The sequence below is a fragment of the Parasteatoda tepidariorum genome, chromosome 1 (assembly GCF_043381705.1).
Source record: "Parasteatoda tepidariorum isolate YZ-2023 chromosome 1, CAS_Ptep_4.0, whole genome shotgun sequence".
Taxonomy (NCBI): Eukaryota; Metazoa; Arthropoda; class Arachnida; order Araneae; family Theridiidae; genus Parasteatoda; species Parasteatoda tepidariorum.
This window is the reverse complement of record NC_092204.1, coordinates 1,943,425-1,963,071: the sequence shown is the minus strand read 5'-3', so window position 1 is coordinate 1,963,071 and position 19,647 is coordinate 1,943,425. Positions and strand designations below refer to the sequence as shown.

At 29.0% G+C, this 19,647-nt stretch overlaps 1 protein-coding gene across 1 annotated transcript in view; it reads left to right on the top strand.

The window, feature by feature from the left end:
- Window positions 1-19,192, top strand: part of LOC107437752 (eukaryotic translation initiation factor 1A) — a 26,100-nt gene extending 6,908 nt beyond the window's left edge. Inside the window, exons 2-6 of the mRNA XM_016049852.3 lie at window positions 327-410; window positions 6,255-6,358; window positions 11,287-11,419; window positions 13,174-13,268; window positions 17,843-19,192. Coding sequence (XP_015905338.1) covers window positions 327-410; window positions 6,255-6,358; window positions 11,287-11,419; window positions 13,174-13,268; window positions 17,843-17,848 — 422 coding nt within the window. The 3' untranslated portion in view covers window positions 17,849-19,192. The remainder of the gene's footprint in view (window positions 1-326; window positions 411-6,254; window positions 6,359-11,286; window positions 11,420-13,173; window positions 13,269-17,842) is intronic.
- Window positions 19,193-19,647: the final 455 nt, after the last annotated feature.

Here is a 19,647-nt window from a genome sequence, read left to right as displayed (position 1 = left end):
CCCCCCCCCCCAAGCTTTAAGTGGGCGCATCGTGCGCCCACCTTCCCCCCTGATGGGGGCCCCTGTAAATGTGCATTGCTAAGTTTTAATGAATTTTTTTTGTTGAAAAAACCCACTTATCGTTCCATGTGGGTTTTTTCAAGGTGGGCCCGCCCAATAAAACCCGGGCAGGTTTTTTCAAAGTGGGCCCACTTGGCGAACCCTGCCCACATTCCTCTTAAGAGAAATCCTAGGTAATGAAAAAAATTCCTAGGTATATTTATGCTGTGTTTAGTGATAGAAATGGTAGCAAAGGAAAGATTAATAAGTATGTATTTTGTTTATAGGAAAGGGAGGTAAGAACAGGAGACGTGGTAAGAATGAGAATGAAGCAGAAAAGAGAGAACTGGTATTTAAAGAAGATGGTCAAGGTCAGTATTATCTTTCTTTTAAACAACACTTTGAAATATTTGTATGTACAAGTCTGGAAGAAACCTTTTTTCTTCTGAGACACTTGAAGAAACTAAAAATAACCAATTGAATTGCTTAGAAGCAAAAGGTATAGTAAAAACATCCTAAATTTGTTATTGTATCAAAGTTTTTTAGGTTTAAAAAAACTGTTATTACTACTAGGGCCCTATAAATTATGCAAAGATACGGAAACCCTCATAATTCACAATTATCCCCATAATTTACAATTTTCCGCGTAATCGCAGCATATCTGTATAATTTTTATTTTTCAGCAAAATGTATTCGTTTACCAGATAAAATTCTTCTTGGGAGACCATTTTTCAGAGGTGGACAAATTCACAGGTCGCCGCTATTTAAAGTTTTTAACAAATGACACTAAGAAAGCTAAACTTTGTCCAGTACCAATAAAGACAGGGTGGAATTCCTGGTTTAAATCAGTGCAATATCATGCTGAATATTGTAATGTTTACATAAAAAATTTTAGCAGTGAAATAAACCTTACTCCTGACACTGCTTGTCTCAATCAGTGCAAAGTTTTGGTGGAAAGCAAGTACGTTTGCAAAGACTTTCAGTTCATTGCAGAACACGCTCATATATTAATGGATACTCTTCTCTTTTTCGAAGCATGTGGTGTATCTATTCACAAAGCTTACAATAAGATTTTTGATCTGTGGTCTAAACTTCGATGTAATTCTCAGGCATCATATCACGAAAAGATTCACGCAACGTATTTCTTCAAGAAGTGTTTCACAAAACAATTGCAAAGTTTAATACTTACTGCTCTCCAGAACTAGACGTATTCAAAAAATGCGGGCCCAAGCTTAGTCAACCTGCATTAAACTTCGTGAAAGCTGCTCGAGTTTTCTATCCAGATTAAATAGTCAACCTCAATATTGAAGACGACTATGTATTCAAGAATATTCCAGGAATGAGTGGTCAAGATATAAAACTCGAGTATGTTGCTTACAAAGAATAACTAAAAGAATTTTCAAACCAGGACTTAATAAGATTCTGGAATTCAGAGGTAGTCTCAGAGAGATTTCCAGGACTTACAAAAAAAGCAAGGGAAGTGCTCTCAGTGATTCCTAATTCAGTAGATTGTGAAAGAGCTGTATCCTGCTACGGCCAAATTTTTACAAAACAAAGACAGTTTGAAAGAAAACGCAGCTTCTGAACTAACTTCTCTCCATTTTAATAAACTTTAATAATTGTTCTGATGTAGAAAATGGATGTACAATACATAAGAAGATAATTTAGTTGAAATCTTTACTCTATTCATTGAAAAAAAAAATTTTATTAAAACAGGAAAGAAGAGATTTTTTTTTTCAGTTGCAATTGTTTTCTGGGTCATTTGCAGCCTGCATGCATAATTTTTAAAAGGCACCGCATCCTTGTCGCATAATTTTTTAAAATCGCCGCATAATTTTTAAAAAATTTCTGCTTTATTTATAGGGCCCTAATTATTACTATTTTATAGTAATAATAAAAATAGTAGTAAACTATATTTACAGCTATTTTTTATTTTAGTTTTATACAGAATTTTGAAATATATATGTTATTATTTGAGCCATTTTTAATTATGAATTGAATATCTGCTCTTTCAGGGGTAGAAATTTTTTAAAAAAATTACTGGTCCTTAGGACCAGTAACTAAAACATTTTACTAGTCCGCACAAAACTTTACTGGTCCGTCTACGCGTTCCTATTAGCTGCAAATGAAAAAAAAAATTTTTAAATTTTTGATTGAAAAAATCATGATTTTTTTTTTAAAAAATCATAAATTTTTGATTGTGAATAAGCTCTAAAATAGTTTTAAGTAACTCAAAAACGCAAGTTGCATAAATATACTTAGAATTTAAGGACATAAGATTAATTATACTACTTACTAAGATTAATTAGAAAAGAATATTTTAACAGCGCCGATGTAACGCATGTGCAAAACAAGATTTAACTTCGCCTTCCTCACACGCGCTTGCCTCCTTTTTTTACAGAAATCGGCTGCGGCGGACGGTGCACGTCATGAACCCACCCCGCTACCTCCCCTATTTCTCTCCTTCAGCGACTCTCCATGTGACGCATGCGTGAAACAAGATTTAACTTCGCCTTCCTCAGGATTGTGCGCTAGCTTTATTTATTTTTTTAATTTTTATTTTTATTTTTTTTACAGAGATCTCGCACGCTAGCTTTTTTTTAAAAAAAATTTTTTTAACGGAGATCGGCTGCGATGGACCACTGTTTATTATTTTATGCTGGTCCGACTCCGTTTTTAGTGGTCACGGACCACCGTTAATTTCGAGCCCTGTCTTTAATAGTGTGTATGTTTAATGTCAGGGGTCTGTCCATGTCAAATTTACTACCGTTTAGCATAGGGGTGCACAACCTTTTTGAGTGAAGGGCCACTTGCACAGCACGTTGGCTAACGAAGGGCCGCACATGTTTAGACATGTTAATGATAAATGTAGTAATGTTTATTTAAACACTAGCGTTCTACGAGTATTTGGCCCTTCTGTGAAAAATTCAGTTGGTTGAATGATCAGTCAAATATTCGGCAGAATATTTTCTGGAAATGTATTTTTCTAAGTTTTTATAGATATTACTTTAAAAAATATATATATTTAATCAGACACGTCAATTTTGTCATTTTTTCGATATTTTGAGAATTGAAAAGGGATTTTTTTCCATTTTTTGCTGTTTTTATGACAACCCAGCATTTTAACAGAACGTCTCATACTATTAATTTATTATCACTCTTTCCCTGTACTGTAATATAAATAACCAGTAACANTGTGCGCTAGCTTTATTTATTTTTTTAATTTTTATTTTTATTTTTTTTACAGAGATCTCGCACGCTAGCTTTTTTTTAAAAAAAATTTTTTTAACGGAGATCGGCTGCGATGGACCACTGTTTATTATTTTATGCTGGTCCGACTCCGTTTTTAGTGGTCACGGACCACCGTTAATTTCGAGCCCTGTCTTTAATAGTGTGTATGTTTAATGTCAGGGGTCTGTCCATGTCAAATTTACTACCGTTTAGCATAGGGGTGCACAACCTTTTTGAGTGAAGGGCCACTTGCACAGCAGGTTGGCTAACGAAGGGCCGCACATGTTTAGACATGTTAATGACAAATGTAGTAATGTTTATTTAAACACTAGCGTTCTACGAGTATTTGGCCCTTCTGTGAAAAATTCAGTTGGTTGAATGATCAGTCAAATATTCCGCAGAATATTTTCTGGAAATGTATTTTTCTAAGTTTTTATAGATATTACTATAAAAAATATATATATTTAATCAGACACGTCAATTTTGTCATTTTTTCGATATTTTGAGAATTGAAAAGGGATTTTTTTTCCATTTTTTGCTGTTTTTATGACAACCTAGCATTTTAACAGAACGTCTCATACTATTAATTTATTATCACTCTTTCCCTGTACTCTAATATAAATAACAAGTAACATAGAAAAGTGTGGTTTTCAGTGTTAAAGTTTTGTTTCAGAAACTAGAAAAAAAAAAATTTCTGTTTTTCCTTTATTGGACATTTTTATTATGACTCAGCATTTTTTTAGAAAATAAGGTTACTAATAAAATTTATTTTATAGCAATTTTTTTTTCTTCTAAAATTATGGCAATGAGAAAAATTTAAATTGAGATTTTCAGCATAAGATTTTCATTTAAAAAAAATTAAGAACGTTTTTTCTAACTTTTTATTTTCTTTAAATAAAAAAAAACTTTCTTTAGACCTTTTTATTATAATGCAGTAATTTTTAATAGCATTTCTGTTGACTTAATTCTTTTTTCTTGGCTTTTTCTGGTAATTGGAAAACTGAAATGTTCAGCTTTAAAATTTTCATTCAAAAATTAAGATTGATTTTTATGTTTTCTGTTTCGTTTTTCGACCTTTTAAAAAACGTTCCTGATTGCCCTTATTTTTTAGAGTTAATTTACGTATACGTTTCTCCAGGAAATATTATTCTGAGCATTGAAATTTTCGTTTTAGTGTTGCTATGCTGCTAAAAGATTTTGCTATTTGGCAAATTGTGATCCTTTTTTTTTATCCTTTTTTTTTGGCGAATATTTGGTTTTTGATCAAATCACAATTCATTACCACATTCGACCAAATCATATCCGTTGCGGAAAAAAACGAAGAAAAAATAACTAGGATTGACAATAAAACTGTATCGAAATACTGTATCAAAAAGTGATTATTTATGTACGCGATTAACAATCACATGTCGTAATAACATCATAGTTAAATAACGGGATCGTTAAAATCATGTGGAAAAGTATCGAAATAATTTGGGGAAAAATTACTTATATTTATGCTGAACTCGGCACGAATAAAGCGTGTCAAATGTACGATTTAAAATGTGCATGTCGTAATAGAATAATTGGAATTTTTTATAATATGTGGGAACGCATAGCAATAGCTGCCGAAAAAATTTTTTGGAATAAAGAATTGCAAAACAAAAAGATAAAAAATCACTTAGATTTAAGATGAAATCGTCACAAATAAAGTGCACCAAAAAGTGATTATTTAAATGGGCAATCTGAAACTTGCATCGTAATAAAAGTTCGGGATTGTCGAAATCATGCAGAAAAGTTGAAACAACTGTTTTTTTTTTTTTTTTTTATATATATATTTACGATAAAATTGGTTTAAAGAAAGCGCATTAAACGTACATTTACTAAAGAATCTGTTAGAATTGATTGTGTAAAACGTCCGATTAAAAATTTCCATTTGAAAAAAAATATATTATTGTGTTTAGAAGCTCTCGCGGGGCGCACTTCAGTAGTCGAGGGGCCGCAGGTTGTGCACCCCTAGTTTAGCGGTACCTTCACAAATTCAACTTTAGGAAAAACTGTAGTTTGACGAAATAATTTTTCTTAAAATTTTATTTTTTTATCCTGTAAGAGACGATAATCCATATTTTTACCACATTTTTGTGCTGATTTTTTTAAATTTTTAATTTTCACAAATTATGTCTTAAATTTTCACAAAATAGGTACCTCACAGAAAAACCTAGACAGACCCCTGAATGTACGTTTTGTTTTATTTAGTAGAGTAACTGTTTATTTATCGCCCCTTTTACTGTGGAGCAGAGACTGTTGCTGACTGTATTTCTAATTTAGGATAGACTTTCATAAATTTTGGTTACTCTTTGTTTCAAAGAACAATGAGGGATCTGTCGAGGCCGAATTTACTAATGTTTAGCGGTACCTTCCCGAATTCAACTTTAGGAAAAACGGTAGTTTCACAAAATACTTTTTCTTAAAATTTTATTTTTGTATCCCTTAAGAAACTATAAATCCATATTTTTGTGTTGATTTTTTAATATAATTTTTAATTTTTCACAAATTATGTCTAAATTTTCACAAAATAGGTATTTCTCAGAAAAACCTAGACAGACCCCTGACAATTAAATTTACCCTTTTTATCACAGTAGTGCGTATTATTTTTTTTAGTATTAGCTGATACTTGCTGCTATTATGGATAATGTTTTAACTAAGCAATCAAAATTACTATATGAATTGGTATTTGAAAATAGGCATTGAAATACATAAATTTTTAGTAAATCTTGACCAGTTGCAAAAAAAAAATTCTTCCAGGTTAAGTTTTTTTTTGTACTTATAGCTAAAAAGTGATATAATAATGATAAAAAATAATTTTTCAATTTTATTTGAAGAAAAATTTTTACCTACCCTGTTTTACTTTTCTTTTTATGGAATTGCCCTGCTGATATATCATTGAAGACTATGACTTACTTTTATGCAGTTAAAAGAATTCTAATCCATGTATTTTTGTTTAGAATATGCCCAAGTTCTAAAAATGCTGGGTAATGGACGTTTGGAAGCAATGTGCTTCGATGGTGTTAAGAGACTCTGTCACATTCGTGGAAAGTTGCGAAAGAAGGTAATTTTTATTGAATGTTGTATTATATTTGTTCGTGCTGCTCCATAAAAGTTAGGGAAAATCTTGCAAAGAAAGTCTGTTAAATGTCTCGTTTTAGGGAATAAGGGAAATCTTAGTAATTGTAATTAGTTAATTAAAATGGTCGCACGATTCCTACAAAGAGCAAAGGGGAAAATGTCTTACTTTTAATGAATGCGTACTTGAACCAAAAATAGATTAAAGGACAGGATGTGAATTTAAAAGTGTGAGAAAATGTTTCGTATTGAATAATAAACTAAATAAGGGATTTACAGAAAAGGAATGACATTAAAAGATTAATTGAAGCTTTTTATGTTATGTATATATGTGTGTGATCAACAGATGGCTACTCGGGATCGTTAGTTCTTAATGGTTCGTAGGTGAGTTATGTGAGACAATATGGCCTATGCATACCCGCCAAGTTTCCTGTTTTTGATCGAAGGCTCCTGTATTTTACTCAGGGTTTGAAAAAACCCGGGAAAAAAAGGGTTTTTTCATTTNTAAATAGTGTTGTATAAGCTTAAAAATATAAATAAATCCAAAAAGTTTATTTAAAAAATATATACAATAGGGAACCGATTATGCGGAGCGATCGGGGCCATCGCTATTCCGGATAACTGATTTTTCCAGTTTTCTGAATCGCTGCAAAAAGCAGTTTTTTATTGTTAAACTCAACTAAAAAAATAAAAAAACGATTACGTAATACAGTAATGATTATTTCTAAAATGATGGTATGGTTAATTCTTTCAAAAAAGAAAGAAAGATCCTAAAATCTTATGAGGAAAACAAATTTTTTTTTTTTAAATTGCGGGAGAATTTATTGAATTTCGTTCCCGTTTTCTGATTTCCGGTTAACTGGTTCTGTACTGTATAATAAAATTAAAATAAGTTTAAATAATGCACTATCACTAATATGTGTTTGAATCTTTATTGTTAAATACATGGCGTTTCACAATTTTTATCTGAAGCCCTATAAAATATAAATGCAACAGTAATATTAAAGGAACAAGTTTATTAATCTTTTTGTTTTCCCACACCTCTATTTACTATATTTAAGCATATATATATTACTTATTACAAATTTATAATCAATAAATATTTATAATCAGTAAAAACTAAAATGTCATCTGACTTTTACCTTAAATAAAATTAAACTGCAATAAATATTTAATGGTCTTCCATGTTTTTATAATATGATTAATAGAAAGCGAAATTAAAATTATGTATAATTATAAAGAATATCTGTTACTTGTCCCACCCATTTTTCAAATATTTATCCTTAGAAAAATGACTGCACTTTTAAATAAATATTAACTTTATAATTTCAAAAAACAAATTAATCTTAAAACAATAAAAAACATTTATAAAAAGTTTCAACTTATTTTTTTTAAAACCAGAAAATAAAACTTTAAATTTGTTAATTGTTTAATGTATCACTTAATAGAAAAGAAAATTTGTTTGTTTTCTTTTTTAAACATGATTAAAAGAAACAAAATAAATTATATTCGAAAGAAATCTTAAAAATAATATTTTAGAAATCTTAAGTAATATTTTAATTTAACTTTTTTAATGGTGATAAACTTTCTCCAAATAGTTACAAATTGTCAGCAGATGTTAAGACTTAACTTAAAAAAGGGTCTATTTTTTTTATGTATTATTATCATACAGCAGATTTAGAGTGTGTACATTTCTCTCTTAGATGGTGATACACTTTTACGAGTTTTGTAGCTTTATCTATTCCTAATCTATTTCGTAGTTTACTCCACACCAAACCGAAAGTTGCTGGTGCCGAGTGAAAAGAAAAAAGAAGTGGCAGAAATTTTGTGGAAGCTTGATTTTTTTTTTTTTTTTTTTTGCCATAATTTTCTGCTATTTTTTAATGAAAACTATTGAATAACAGTATCAAGTATCATTGATTTTGGAAAGTATTCAGGATCAGAAATTTTGAATGCCATAACACCTGGCAGAAATTCTGGATGGTGCTTAGAGACAGTTTTCTGCTAATTGCTTTTGTTCATCATTTTTTGTTCTTAAAGCTTCAGAAACAATTGATATCTGTTTTTCCAAATTGATAGTTTATTGGTAAAACCCAACATTATTTATTATTTTTGACATATTGTTATTAGATTCATTTTGCAATATCATTTGGTAATTGGAGCATCAAGCAGTTTTTTTCATTTACCCATTCATGTGCTTGATGCACATTTCTAAAATGTTTGTTAACTTCCACGATGTGTCCAATGATAGTATTAGGATATACTTCTTTTTCAGCCAATTTGTGAAAAAACCCACCAAGTGGGTTTTTTCAAGGGCCCACTTGGCGAACTCTGATTTTACGGCTATCTCCTGTTTACCTGTTTATTCTCAAATTTCACCATATTTGTTGAAGAAATATTTTTTTTTTAAAAATTGGCAATAAAATATTGGCTGATGGCATAAATATTTCTCTTATTCCTCTACAGATGGGGCTATTGCCAGTACTGCAGTATGATGCATGTTAATAGTTTTAAGTAATTATAAATAATGGTTTAAAAAGATTTCAAACCTGACGTTTTTATGCATCATGAATTTTATTCTGGACTTGATGCCAATCACCCTTGTTTTTTTTTTTTTTTTTTTTTTTTTTTTTTTTTTTTTTTTTTTTTTTTNGAGCAATGGAAGTCTTATTTTTCAGTACTGCTATTATCGTCAAAACATTTTAGTTTAAAATGTCAGATTTTAGTCTATCTTTAACTCAAATTTAAGTCCTTGAGAATTTTATAATAAGTCTTAAAAAGTACTTGAATTTTATTTTTATAGTAGAGCNTACTCTTTCAGAGAAACTTTTATTTATATTTTTTTTAGATTCTGATCCCTCTCATTTCCCAAAGCTATATGATTCTGGATAAATTTATTTGCAAAAAAGGTGAAATTTTGTTCATTCTAAAATTTTGTCTTTCTTTTCTTTTTTGAGGGCTCAAAGAAAGAGGAACAAAAATAATTTAATAAATGATTACTTTATTTTACATATTTTTCTACCATTCAAATTTTTTTATATCATTTTATTATACTCTAGTTATAATTAAGGACTATAAATCATCAAACTACGAGTACTTTTAGCACATAATGATTCATAAGAAATTTTTTTTTTTTTTAAAGTGAGTAAACGGCCCATCAAAATTTTTTCAGATGTTAGTTTGCACTTTCAACTATCTCTGAATAAAATATTTTTGAAATTGAAGCCAGAAATAATCTCCTGAAGTTACTCAACTCCGTTGATCAAAAAACTGCAAAACACCCATTTACTAAATAAGTAAGATACTTATTTGCAAAAAAAAGTGTTTATATGGCAGATTACTTTATTCTGAACAAAATAAAAAAAAATTATTGCTCTATGACAAATATAAGGTGAGTTACAATCATCAATAGCCTTTGATGTATGAATCAAAATGGCGGCAAATGTGCCATTTTGGCAAAAATACAAATGCTTATAACTTTTAAACCCCTCAACCGATTTAAATATAATTGATATTTTTGAAATCAGCACAAAAAATTCTATAAGTGTACAAATTTTCATCAAAATCTGAGACTGTGGGTGCCATTTTTGTAAAATCCTGTATGATTTGACATGGAATGACCCACAGATTATCGGATATATGGTCAAATTATAAAAATTGTTATCGTTTATAAGATCATTTTTATCTGAGGCGAGGGGAGCTCTTTTCTAACAAAAGCCTATTTGACTTCCTTACAAGACAATTACCCCTCTTGAGTTCTAGGAAAATGTTGCAGCCAACAAACAAGCTACAATTTCTGATATTGTTTCACAAGTTGTGGACAGTAGGGACAATGACAGTGATCTTGAGACTGTAGTTGTAACCCAAGCGGAAGCCTTCAATGCAATAAATGTTATAGGAAATTTTTTTACAAGCCATGAGGGAGCTGAGGAACATTTTAAGAAGTTACAAAATCTAGAAAATATTGTTCGAAAAGTGAAACCAAAAACGAGGCAGACCTGCATAAATGATTATTTTAAATAAGTTAAGATGTGATGTATGTATGTACATTTTGAGGAAATTTGCAAACAGCTTTATTTTAAATTTAAAAATCTAACTTTCTTCAATTCTCTACTAATTCTGTCAAACTTTATTGACTTAAATATTTAATTTGTGGCTGATTGTTTCCGTTTGTGTTACCAATTTTAAAAAATCATAATGTGTACTATTTAAGTGCTTGTTGCGAACTGCTAATGAATCGGTTAAAAGGTCACCCCACTTATAAAGTCACTTTTGCAATGTCCCTTAGGGTGACCTTACCTCGAGGTCTGACTGTATTTGTTTTCTCTTTTATATGAAATCTTTCTTTAGTCTTTACTACCATTTTTTTCTCTGTAATGTGTGTGTGTTTATATATATTTATAGTTCAAAATGTTGTGAAAACATGGAAAAAGATACAGAATAATTATAAGAGAAAAAAGTAATTTTTAAAAAAAATTCAATTAAAAACCGGGAGATCAGATATAACCTCTTCATCAGCTTACACGATTATATCTGCAAAAAGGAGTGCTTTCTAATATTGTATCAATTTAGCTAAAACAAAATTTCGATACTATAGTGTGATTAGCACTAAAAAATCTGTCTTAAGCTTAGTTATTCAAATGGACGATTAAACAACCAAAAATCATTCCCAAAGGAGCTTCCAATCTTTAGTAGTCCATGCTTGTTTCTGCTCCATTGCAAAAAGTGGATAAATTTTTTATTTGAAACAATTTTATTTGTGCTAAAGAGCATTGATATTGGCTTTCGTTCTTTATTGTTTTAATTTTTGTTCAAATTGTGTTTTGTAAAACTAGTTATTAATTATTTTTTTTGACTTGTATATTTTTTAATTGTCTCAACTTGTCATTTATGTTTGATTAATAAATTTTGCAGGTTTGGATTAATCAAGGTGACATTATTTTGGTTGGTCTGAGAGACTATCAAGATGCTAAAGCAGATGTCATTCTCAAATACAATCCAGATGAAGCCAGAAATCTTAAAACTTACGGGGAATTACCCGAATATGGTAAGAGCCTTTTAATATTCAGAGAGTGGCAAATTTCCCTCAAGAATGAAAGATTTGCCACAAAACACTGTTTCTCATTTATTTGTTTTACTCCCTGTAGCAGAATTTTTTCAAGCTATCTGCGACAAAACTCTCTAGCACTAATATCTTTCTATGAGATACTTTTAATGATAACAAAATCGCTGTGTTTGCAAAAGGGGAAAAAAAAACTATGTATAATTTTTTAATATCGGATTGATTTAAAAACTATTGAGAGATCAATAGCAATCAATAACTCATAAAAAATGTGATCGAATTATTGCCTTAAAAAGTAAATACTCAAATGCACGATCAAATTTTCCATATTATTTGAAATATATATAGAGATATTTAAAAATGTCGTGGAAATCGATATCAATAACTGCCAAAAATACAATCAAAGCATTACAGTGGCTTACGATATTATCGACATAAATTGAGCATGTCAAAAATTATCTAAATGTTCAAATATTGCGTGTAAATTTCTATAGAAATGAAAAGTAAAACCTTCAAAAGGTCAGTTCTCTGATAATGTCGCCATGTCGCTGCAATTCTGCCACTGGAATTTTGCATAAAAAGAACTAAATGTATTGCTCACAGAGATGGCAAATGTCATATTTTCTGAAGTCAAATAAATCCCCCTTTTTTTTCAAGTTTATTTTTTGTTTTAAAATATTTATATATATATTTTTTATCAATCAATGTTCTGATATAATACATTAATATTGCTGAATATGATTTAAAAACCCTTTTGTAACTAAAATATAATATTTCTAATTTAAATATACTATATAAAAAATATTTCTTATTAAAATTGTTAAAATAATTATGTAATTATTACAAATTAATGGCTGAAATTATAATATCAGTTACTTTTGTACAATCGAAATATCCTCTTATGTATTTATATCAAGGCAAAGATCCAATTTGTCAGTTAGACATAAAATAATATTTTTAAAAAATCAATTATTCTTAACAAATCAATTATTCAAGAATCAAAATGTGTTTATGAAACCGAAAATTATATCACTTACAGCTAATAGGAAATTATAATTTAAAAGTTTTTTTTATTTTTTTTTTTACATATTTAGTTCCGTTAAAAAAAAAAACTTTGAACATCAAATATAAGTTTGTATATGTTCTTTCATTGTTACTATAGATAAAAACTTTTAATATCAATAAAATAAGACTTTTAAGAAAATCACTGTGAGAGGTACTACTAGTACTTTCTTAGACATACTTACTTGTAAAAGGGCATTCTAAAAAGTAAATCTGAGAACTCATCTATTTATTACTTAATCCAAAGAAGTTTTTAAAGTAAACTCTTTATATTGCATTCTATAAAGTTTAGAAAATAGATTCTGACTGTTTTTTACTGTAATTTTATTTTTTAGTTTGTGTTACAATTCACGTTCAATTTAATGTTAAAATGTTTTTAAGAAAAAAAATATTTTACACACAGATTTCTGTAAGTTTTCCATCTGCAATTAACCTGCATTAACAAATTTAATTTACTTGCATCATATAATAATTGAAGCCTTTACCTACTTAAGCCCAGAACCATTAATTGCAGAGTGCTTTCAATTATTTTACATTGTGAATTTACTGCTTTTGGAAATGATTTTAAACTTTTATTTAAAAAAAATTACCAACAAAAAAATAGGATTGAAAAATGAGTACTATTGCTATATTTACCTTTATTTTATTTAATGAAATGTATAATAATTCTTGTGCAGCTAAAATCAATGACACAGTTAACTTTGGAGAAGAGGAGGAAGATGACAACATTATCGAATTCGATGAAGTCAGTGGGGATGAAGATATTGAAAATGTAAGCATGTCTTGTTTTTTAATGCATTATGTTAACATGTTGAAGCTTTTATTGTTCAGTTAGTTGGTTTTCAAATGTCATTTTTCTAATTTATGTTTCAAAAATACTTCTTGAAAAAAAAATCATTGCTATTTATATATGTGTGTAATATGCACACACGCAAAGTGTAACCTCCTGTTATGAACACTCCTATGAAGCTTTTATTACAGATATATTTTTAATTCCCCCTGAATCTCCTATGAATAAACCATTATGTACCTTCTCCACAAAATACACTCCCATAACTGGATGCAAACACAAATAGGAGAAACATACATTCTCTGTAGCTCTCATCTAGAATTGTCAGGGTTCATACTCCTCCTGAAATTCCTGAAAAACTCCTGAAATTAGCTTTTTTTTTCTAAGGGCCCTTATAACTCCTGAAATTGGTGTTTTAACTCCTGAAAATTAAGTTTTATCTCCTGAAAAATTTTTTACAAAAATAAAAAACGATTCTTATACGGAGAAAATAATTAATCATCCCTTCCGTCTTCCCATCTCTTTTGTCCCTGGCTAGCAAATGAACTGTATAAAGATTGCCTGCTAAGTGTTGTTACTGTGCCGGTTTATAATTTGAATCGAGCAATTCATTTGAATAGCCTCACTACAAAGGCTGAAATTTTATGGACTTTTAAGGTGTTAAGCTCACATTATTCCTACAAATCTTGTGAAAATGCAAATTTTCTTTTTANCTAAGGGTGAAAAAAGAAACATTTGGAGGATGATATACAAGAACTTAATAAAACTTCTGATGATTATTCTGATCAGGCAGAAAAAAATGTGATCTCTCATTAATTTCAAAAGCTAATGCCTTAAGGCGTCATGCTAAAGAAAAAATATCTAAGCTTAAAATATGTGAAGAACTGAATAAGACATATATGTCTTTAAAAAGTGTTTAAAATAAATAATATTTTAAGATCCTTTTTTAATTAATTTACTATTTTGTGGTTTTTTTTGTAATGTTGTAAATTTAATTTTATAAATAGCTATATTAAAATTATACAAAGTATATAATTTTCCCTCGCACCTCCTGAATTTATTGTATTGTACTCCTGAAAAACTCCTTAGAAACTCCTGAAATTTACTTTCTTAGAAAGAGTATGAACCCTGAATTGTGTGTACTTATCAGATGTTGTCAAAAAATATATATGTGTGTGTGTGTGTATATCTGTGTGTGTGCGCGTGCAATTGTGTGCACCTGCTAAATGTTGTAGTTACCTGTGTTTAGTCACTTAGTGTAACTGATAAATGAGCAACTTTCACTAGTTTGCTTTTTGGAAGATTTGAAAGGGTGTAGCTATACGTAATTGTCACCATGTGTATCAAAGCAAAATTTGTTTCTCTATTCCAACTCAGAGGTCTGTCCAGGGCAAATTTACTACCGTTTAGCGATACCTTCACAAATTCAACTTTAGAAAAGACGGTAGTTTCACAAAATACTTTTTAAAAAGCACGTTCTAAGATTCTCTGCCTCGTAAAATTTTATTTTTGTATCCCTATGAAAATTTATAAATCCCAGAGTTTTTTTAAAATGAAACGAGGTTCTCTCTCTACAAACTATGCAGGAAGTCAAAATTCAAACATTCGAACATTAATTTTAGCATTATTATAAATTTATTCTAACAGGCCTTTATTTTTTTATGCAAATTTTGTGAAACTTTTTTTTCTATATGACCTAGTCTAAAATGTTCTCATAATGAAAAAAACTTTAGTTGAAATTTAATAATGGAAAATGGATTTTTAAATTTGGATATAATTTTTTGCCGTATTTTGGTGTTGATATTTTAATGTAACTTTTAATTTTTACAAATTGTGTCTAAATTTTCACAAAATAAGTACCTCTCGAAAAAAGCCTAGACTGCTACTATTAGTGCACGCTCTCCCTATATCTTCATGAAATACTTTTTATTCATCTATTCAAATACATTTTTCTTCTACTGGATGACACTCGATGTTAATACAGTTTTTTCAGTTATGAATTCATTCATTTAATTAATTTTAGTTTTGCATGAGATAAAAATTGTAATTATTTAATATTTTTGTTTCTTGACCTTAGTAGGAATTGACTTTAAAAAAATTTTTTTTAATATATTGTTTCAATACAAGATCATTATTGTGTAAAATAATGATGTAAGTGCCAGTAAACTTTCTTTCACCATTTTCCTAATCAAATATAATTACTTTTTATGTCTTCTGAAAAATATTTCTTGATTAGAAATCTTGGCAAAATTTGGAATGTGTGTAAATAAAAACTATGCAATTTTAAGGCTTTTCTAAGTATGACGTTCTCTTTATAAATACCATCATTAGTAACAGATAAGAAAGCACCAAAAAATTTGTTTTTAATTACTGAATGATAAAAGGTGCTTAATTTTGTTCGTGGATTGTGAAAGCTATTATTTTTAGTAACTTTGGGTGTATTTTCGTATTACAAACAAAATTGTTTTATAATTTGAATACATTATACCTTGAATTAAAGCCTTTTATTCTGGAAAAAAAAATAATTTGAAGCTTTTTTTTCCTACGAAATTTACTTAGCAATGCCAATCATCAATTGGTCTTTATTTACAGCGTGTTCAATCAAAACCATCTGCCCACTGTTTTGAAGAAAGGAGGGACATTGGCTTATTTTAATTTTTAAAATAGGTAAAAATATAAGTACTGGTATTTCTTCCCCCCCCCCCCATTATTTAGAGGTGCGGGTGTGGGCATAAAATTGAACACCCAGTAGTTTAGAATGTTGATAATTTACTTACTTATCCTCTACGTGCCTTTGGGCGCTTAAGACCTCTAGCATATCGCTCCAACGCCTCCTGTCTCTAGCAATTCCTCCTGGCCAGATATTCTACATTCTATTAATTCGCCCAAAAACATGCACTGAATGTTAAGTCTTGGTCTTCCTCTTGTTCTTTTACCATCAGGGGCCCATGTAAGCGCAGCACATGTAATTTTTCCCTTGGGCATTCTAAGGATATGTCCGAGCCAGCTCCATCTTCGTTTTTTAGTTTTATCTTCTATTGTTTTTATTTTAGCTTTCTTTAATAGATTTTGACTTGATACTTTGTAAGGCCAGAAAATTTTAAAAATAAATCTTAAACATTTGTTTTGAAAGGTTTCTAATTTTTGTATTTCGATCCTAGTCTGTTTCTAGGTTTCTGTGCCATATAATAGTACTGCTCTAACAATAGCTTTGTAAAAAACTATTTTTGCCTTTATTTCAATATTTGACTCTCTCCAAAATTTATGTAATCCCTTGAAACATGTTCTTGCTTTAATTATTCTCTGTCTAATATCTTCACTACTTCCACCTTTTTTTATCTACAATAGAACCTAAATAGCTAAATGACTCTATGTCATCTATTTCGTGATTTTCGATTTAAATTTTGTCATTTTTCTTTCGATTTATTCTCATTACTTTAGTTTTCTTCTTGTTTATGAATAAACCTAAACTATTTGAATATTTGTTGAATTTGTATGTTTTAAGCTGATGGTCTGTACATTTGAATGAGAAGTACGATGTCATCAGCAAAATCAAGGTCTTCTAAAGTAGTTGTGAAATTCCACCTTATTCCTCTTTTTTCATCTTTCAAAATGTTTTGCATAATCCAGTCTATCACCAGTATAAATAAAAATCCTGATAAAACACATCCCTGTCTCACACCAGTTTTTACCAAAAAGAATTCAGTTAATTCTCCATTTGCTTCTAAACATGCTTTGCTGTTATCATACATATCTTTGATTATGTTAATATATTTCTCTGGTATATTATAAAGTGATAAAATTTCCCATAATTTCTCTCTCTTAACTGAATCAAAGGCTTTACTGAAATCAATAAAGTTTAAATTCTAAGCTTTGCTCAATGATATTTCTAAGTGTGAATATTTGCTGCATTGTTCCATTTCCACTGCGGAAACCTGCTTGTTCTTCTCTTAAAATTCCATAAATTTCATGTTTTAGTCTATTCAAAATTATCCTTCCAAATATTTTTCCCTGTATGGAAAGTAGGCTAATGCCCCTCCAATTTTCACATTTTGTTAGATCGTCTTTCTTGGGAATTTTCACTATTACTGCTTCTTTCCATTGTTCTGGTATTCTTTCATTTCTCCAGACATCATTGAAGAGCTTTTGCAACTGTCTTGTAGCGGCTTCAAAATCTGCCTTAAGCATCTCTGCCATGATTCCATCTCTCCCTGCTGACTTCTTTGGTTTTGTGGCCCTCAGGGCATTCTGTACCTCATCCAGCGAGATATCTTCCAAGGAATGTTGATAATTTAATGTATGCAAATAAGTCAACCTAAGGGTCAAGATATTTTGTGTTTATGTAAAATTCAGTGTAGAAATTATAGTTTGTTTTCCTATTTATAAAATATTAAATTTATTGGGTAAGCTTTCAAAATTAAAATTCTACATACTGAACTTAAGTTTTTGTAATGGTGTATCTTCCTTTTTGTTTATTTAAGGTGGTTTTACTTATGTTTTGTTATTTATTTATTTATTATTATTAATTTTTTCTATTTATTTATTTTTTTTTCCAGATCTAGAAGTGGTTGGGAACAAAGATTTTAATGTCTTCTTCTGCAATGCTATTTTAAAATTCACCAGACTGTTTATTTAATTTACTGAAAAAGATGATACAAAAGATCATTATAAAATATTTCCTGTCTTTTATTGTATGTACACTGTTATTGTAAGAAATTGCATTTTGCTGAAATATAAGGAATTTCTTTGTATTTTGCTGAAAAAGGTCAGCTGTATAGTTTAACAACAAATGAATTTTATTGTGTGTCAATAGCATTATTTATTAAAATTAGATCCAACTCAATTCGTGTCTCAAAACTTTTACTTACTCAAATGATATTTTAATGTTTGAAATAAATATGTAAATCTGTGGTGAAAAGTTTAGATTCTTAACATAGGCATGTAAGGTGAGTTTAGAGAAAATATAGATGTAAAATAAATTTCACTTTCATCAAAGTTTAAAAATGTTAATTTTTTTTTTATTTCATTCAAACATATTTTATTTTAAATCTAGTAGAGCAAGATCCTTCACTTTTAACTATAATTTTTTTATAGCTATTGGTCCTGTGGCAGAATTTTTTTGATCTTTCTGCAACATTTCTCTCTAGTACTAATACCTTTCTGAAAATAATTAATAGTATAACGAATCTAATAAACTGTGTATATATATATATAATGCATATTACTTATTTCAAGTAACAGAAGTGTTTCCGGTTTACAAAATTAATAAAAGCCTTCATGTCCAGAGTAGAACAGTATATAATTTTTAATTATAAATGTAAAAATCTTTTTCTTTCTTTTTTTTTTATTTTTTTTTTAGTGTACATATTCTGATATTAGCAATATTCTCCAGTTCTAAATAAATTGCGTAGTTAACTTTTCAAAATTGTATCGATTTGGAAATTACTTTTTATAATATCAGTCATTGTGGAATTTTTTTTTTATTCTCAAAGCAAAGTTAAAAAAGAAATCACTAGCGTTTTTTCCATCTCTGAAATGCGAGAAAGGAATTTTTTGAAAATAATTCTGCTCAAAAGGAAAAATAAAGCACTGCAGAAAAAAGATTTTCAAAATTCTGCAGGTAAAAAATAACATTTTTGCTTATTCCTGTTGCCACGATTCTACCATGGAGGCTATTGGTTGCTTGTTATTATGAATTTTTAATTTTTCATAATTGTCATCTGAAGATTCAAATTGTCATCATTCTAATTAAACTTTAATTTTAATGTTACATTTTTTGAAATTTCAACATTTGATGAATTTTAATTGCTTAAGCTTTGCAATTGTAAATCTTTTTTTTTATTTTTCTGTGTGATTTTTCTTGGTTTGTGTTCGTTTTCAAAATAAAGTGTATCCATGCGTTGTCACTTTATTTATTATTTTTTTTCTTATGTTGAACACTTTTTAAACTGTAGTTTAAAATTGCCTTAATTCATTGCTGCCAACTCTACTGGATTTTGCCAGTTTCTGCTGGTTTAATTAAAACTCTCCTGGTTTTTGTACATTTTAGAAAATTCCCTAAATTTTAGTAAGTTTCCTAAAAAATCCTTATTGAAATAGAATTTGTTTAGATTATTGCTTGAATAATTAAATAAGTATTACTTATACATAATCAATTTAACCTCATTTATAGAAATCAGTTTAAAACTTTTCTAAAATCTCATTTTAAATTTAAGAAAAATTTAACTATCTTTGATGAATTAAATGCTTTTTAACATTCGAAATTATGAGTAAGTATAATACATAATGTTTCGATGTTTATTTTTGCATATTTCGCTATATCTCAAACTTTTTATGCAAATTGAAAAATCTTTGTTCGTAA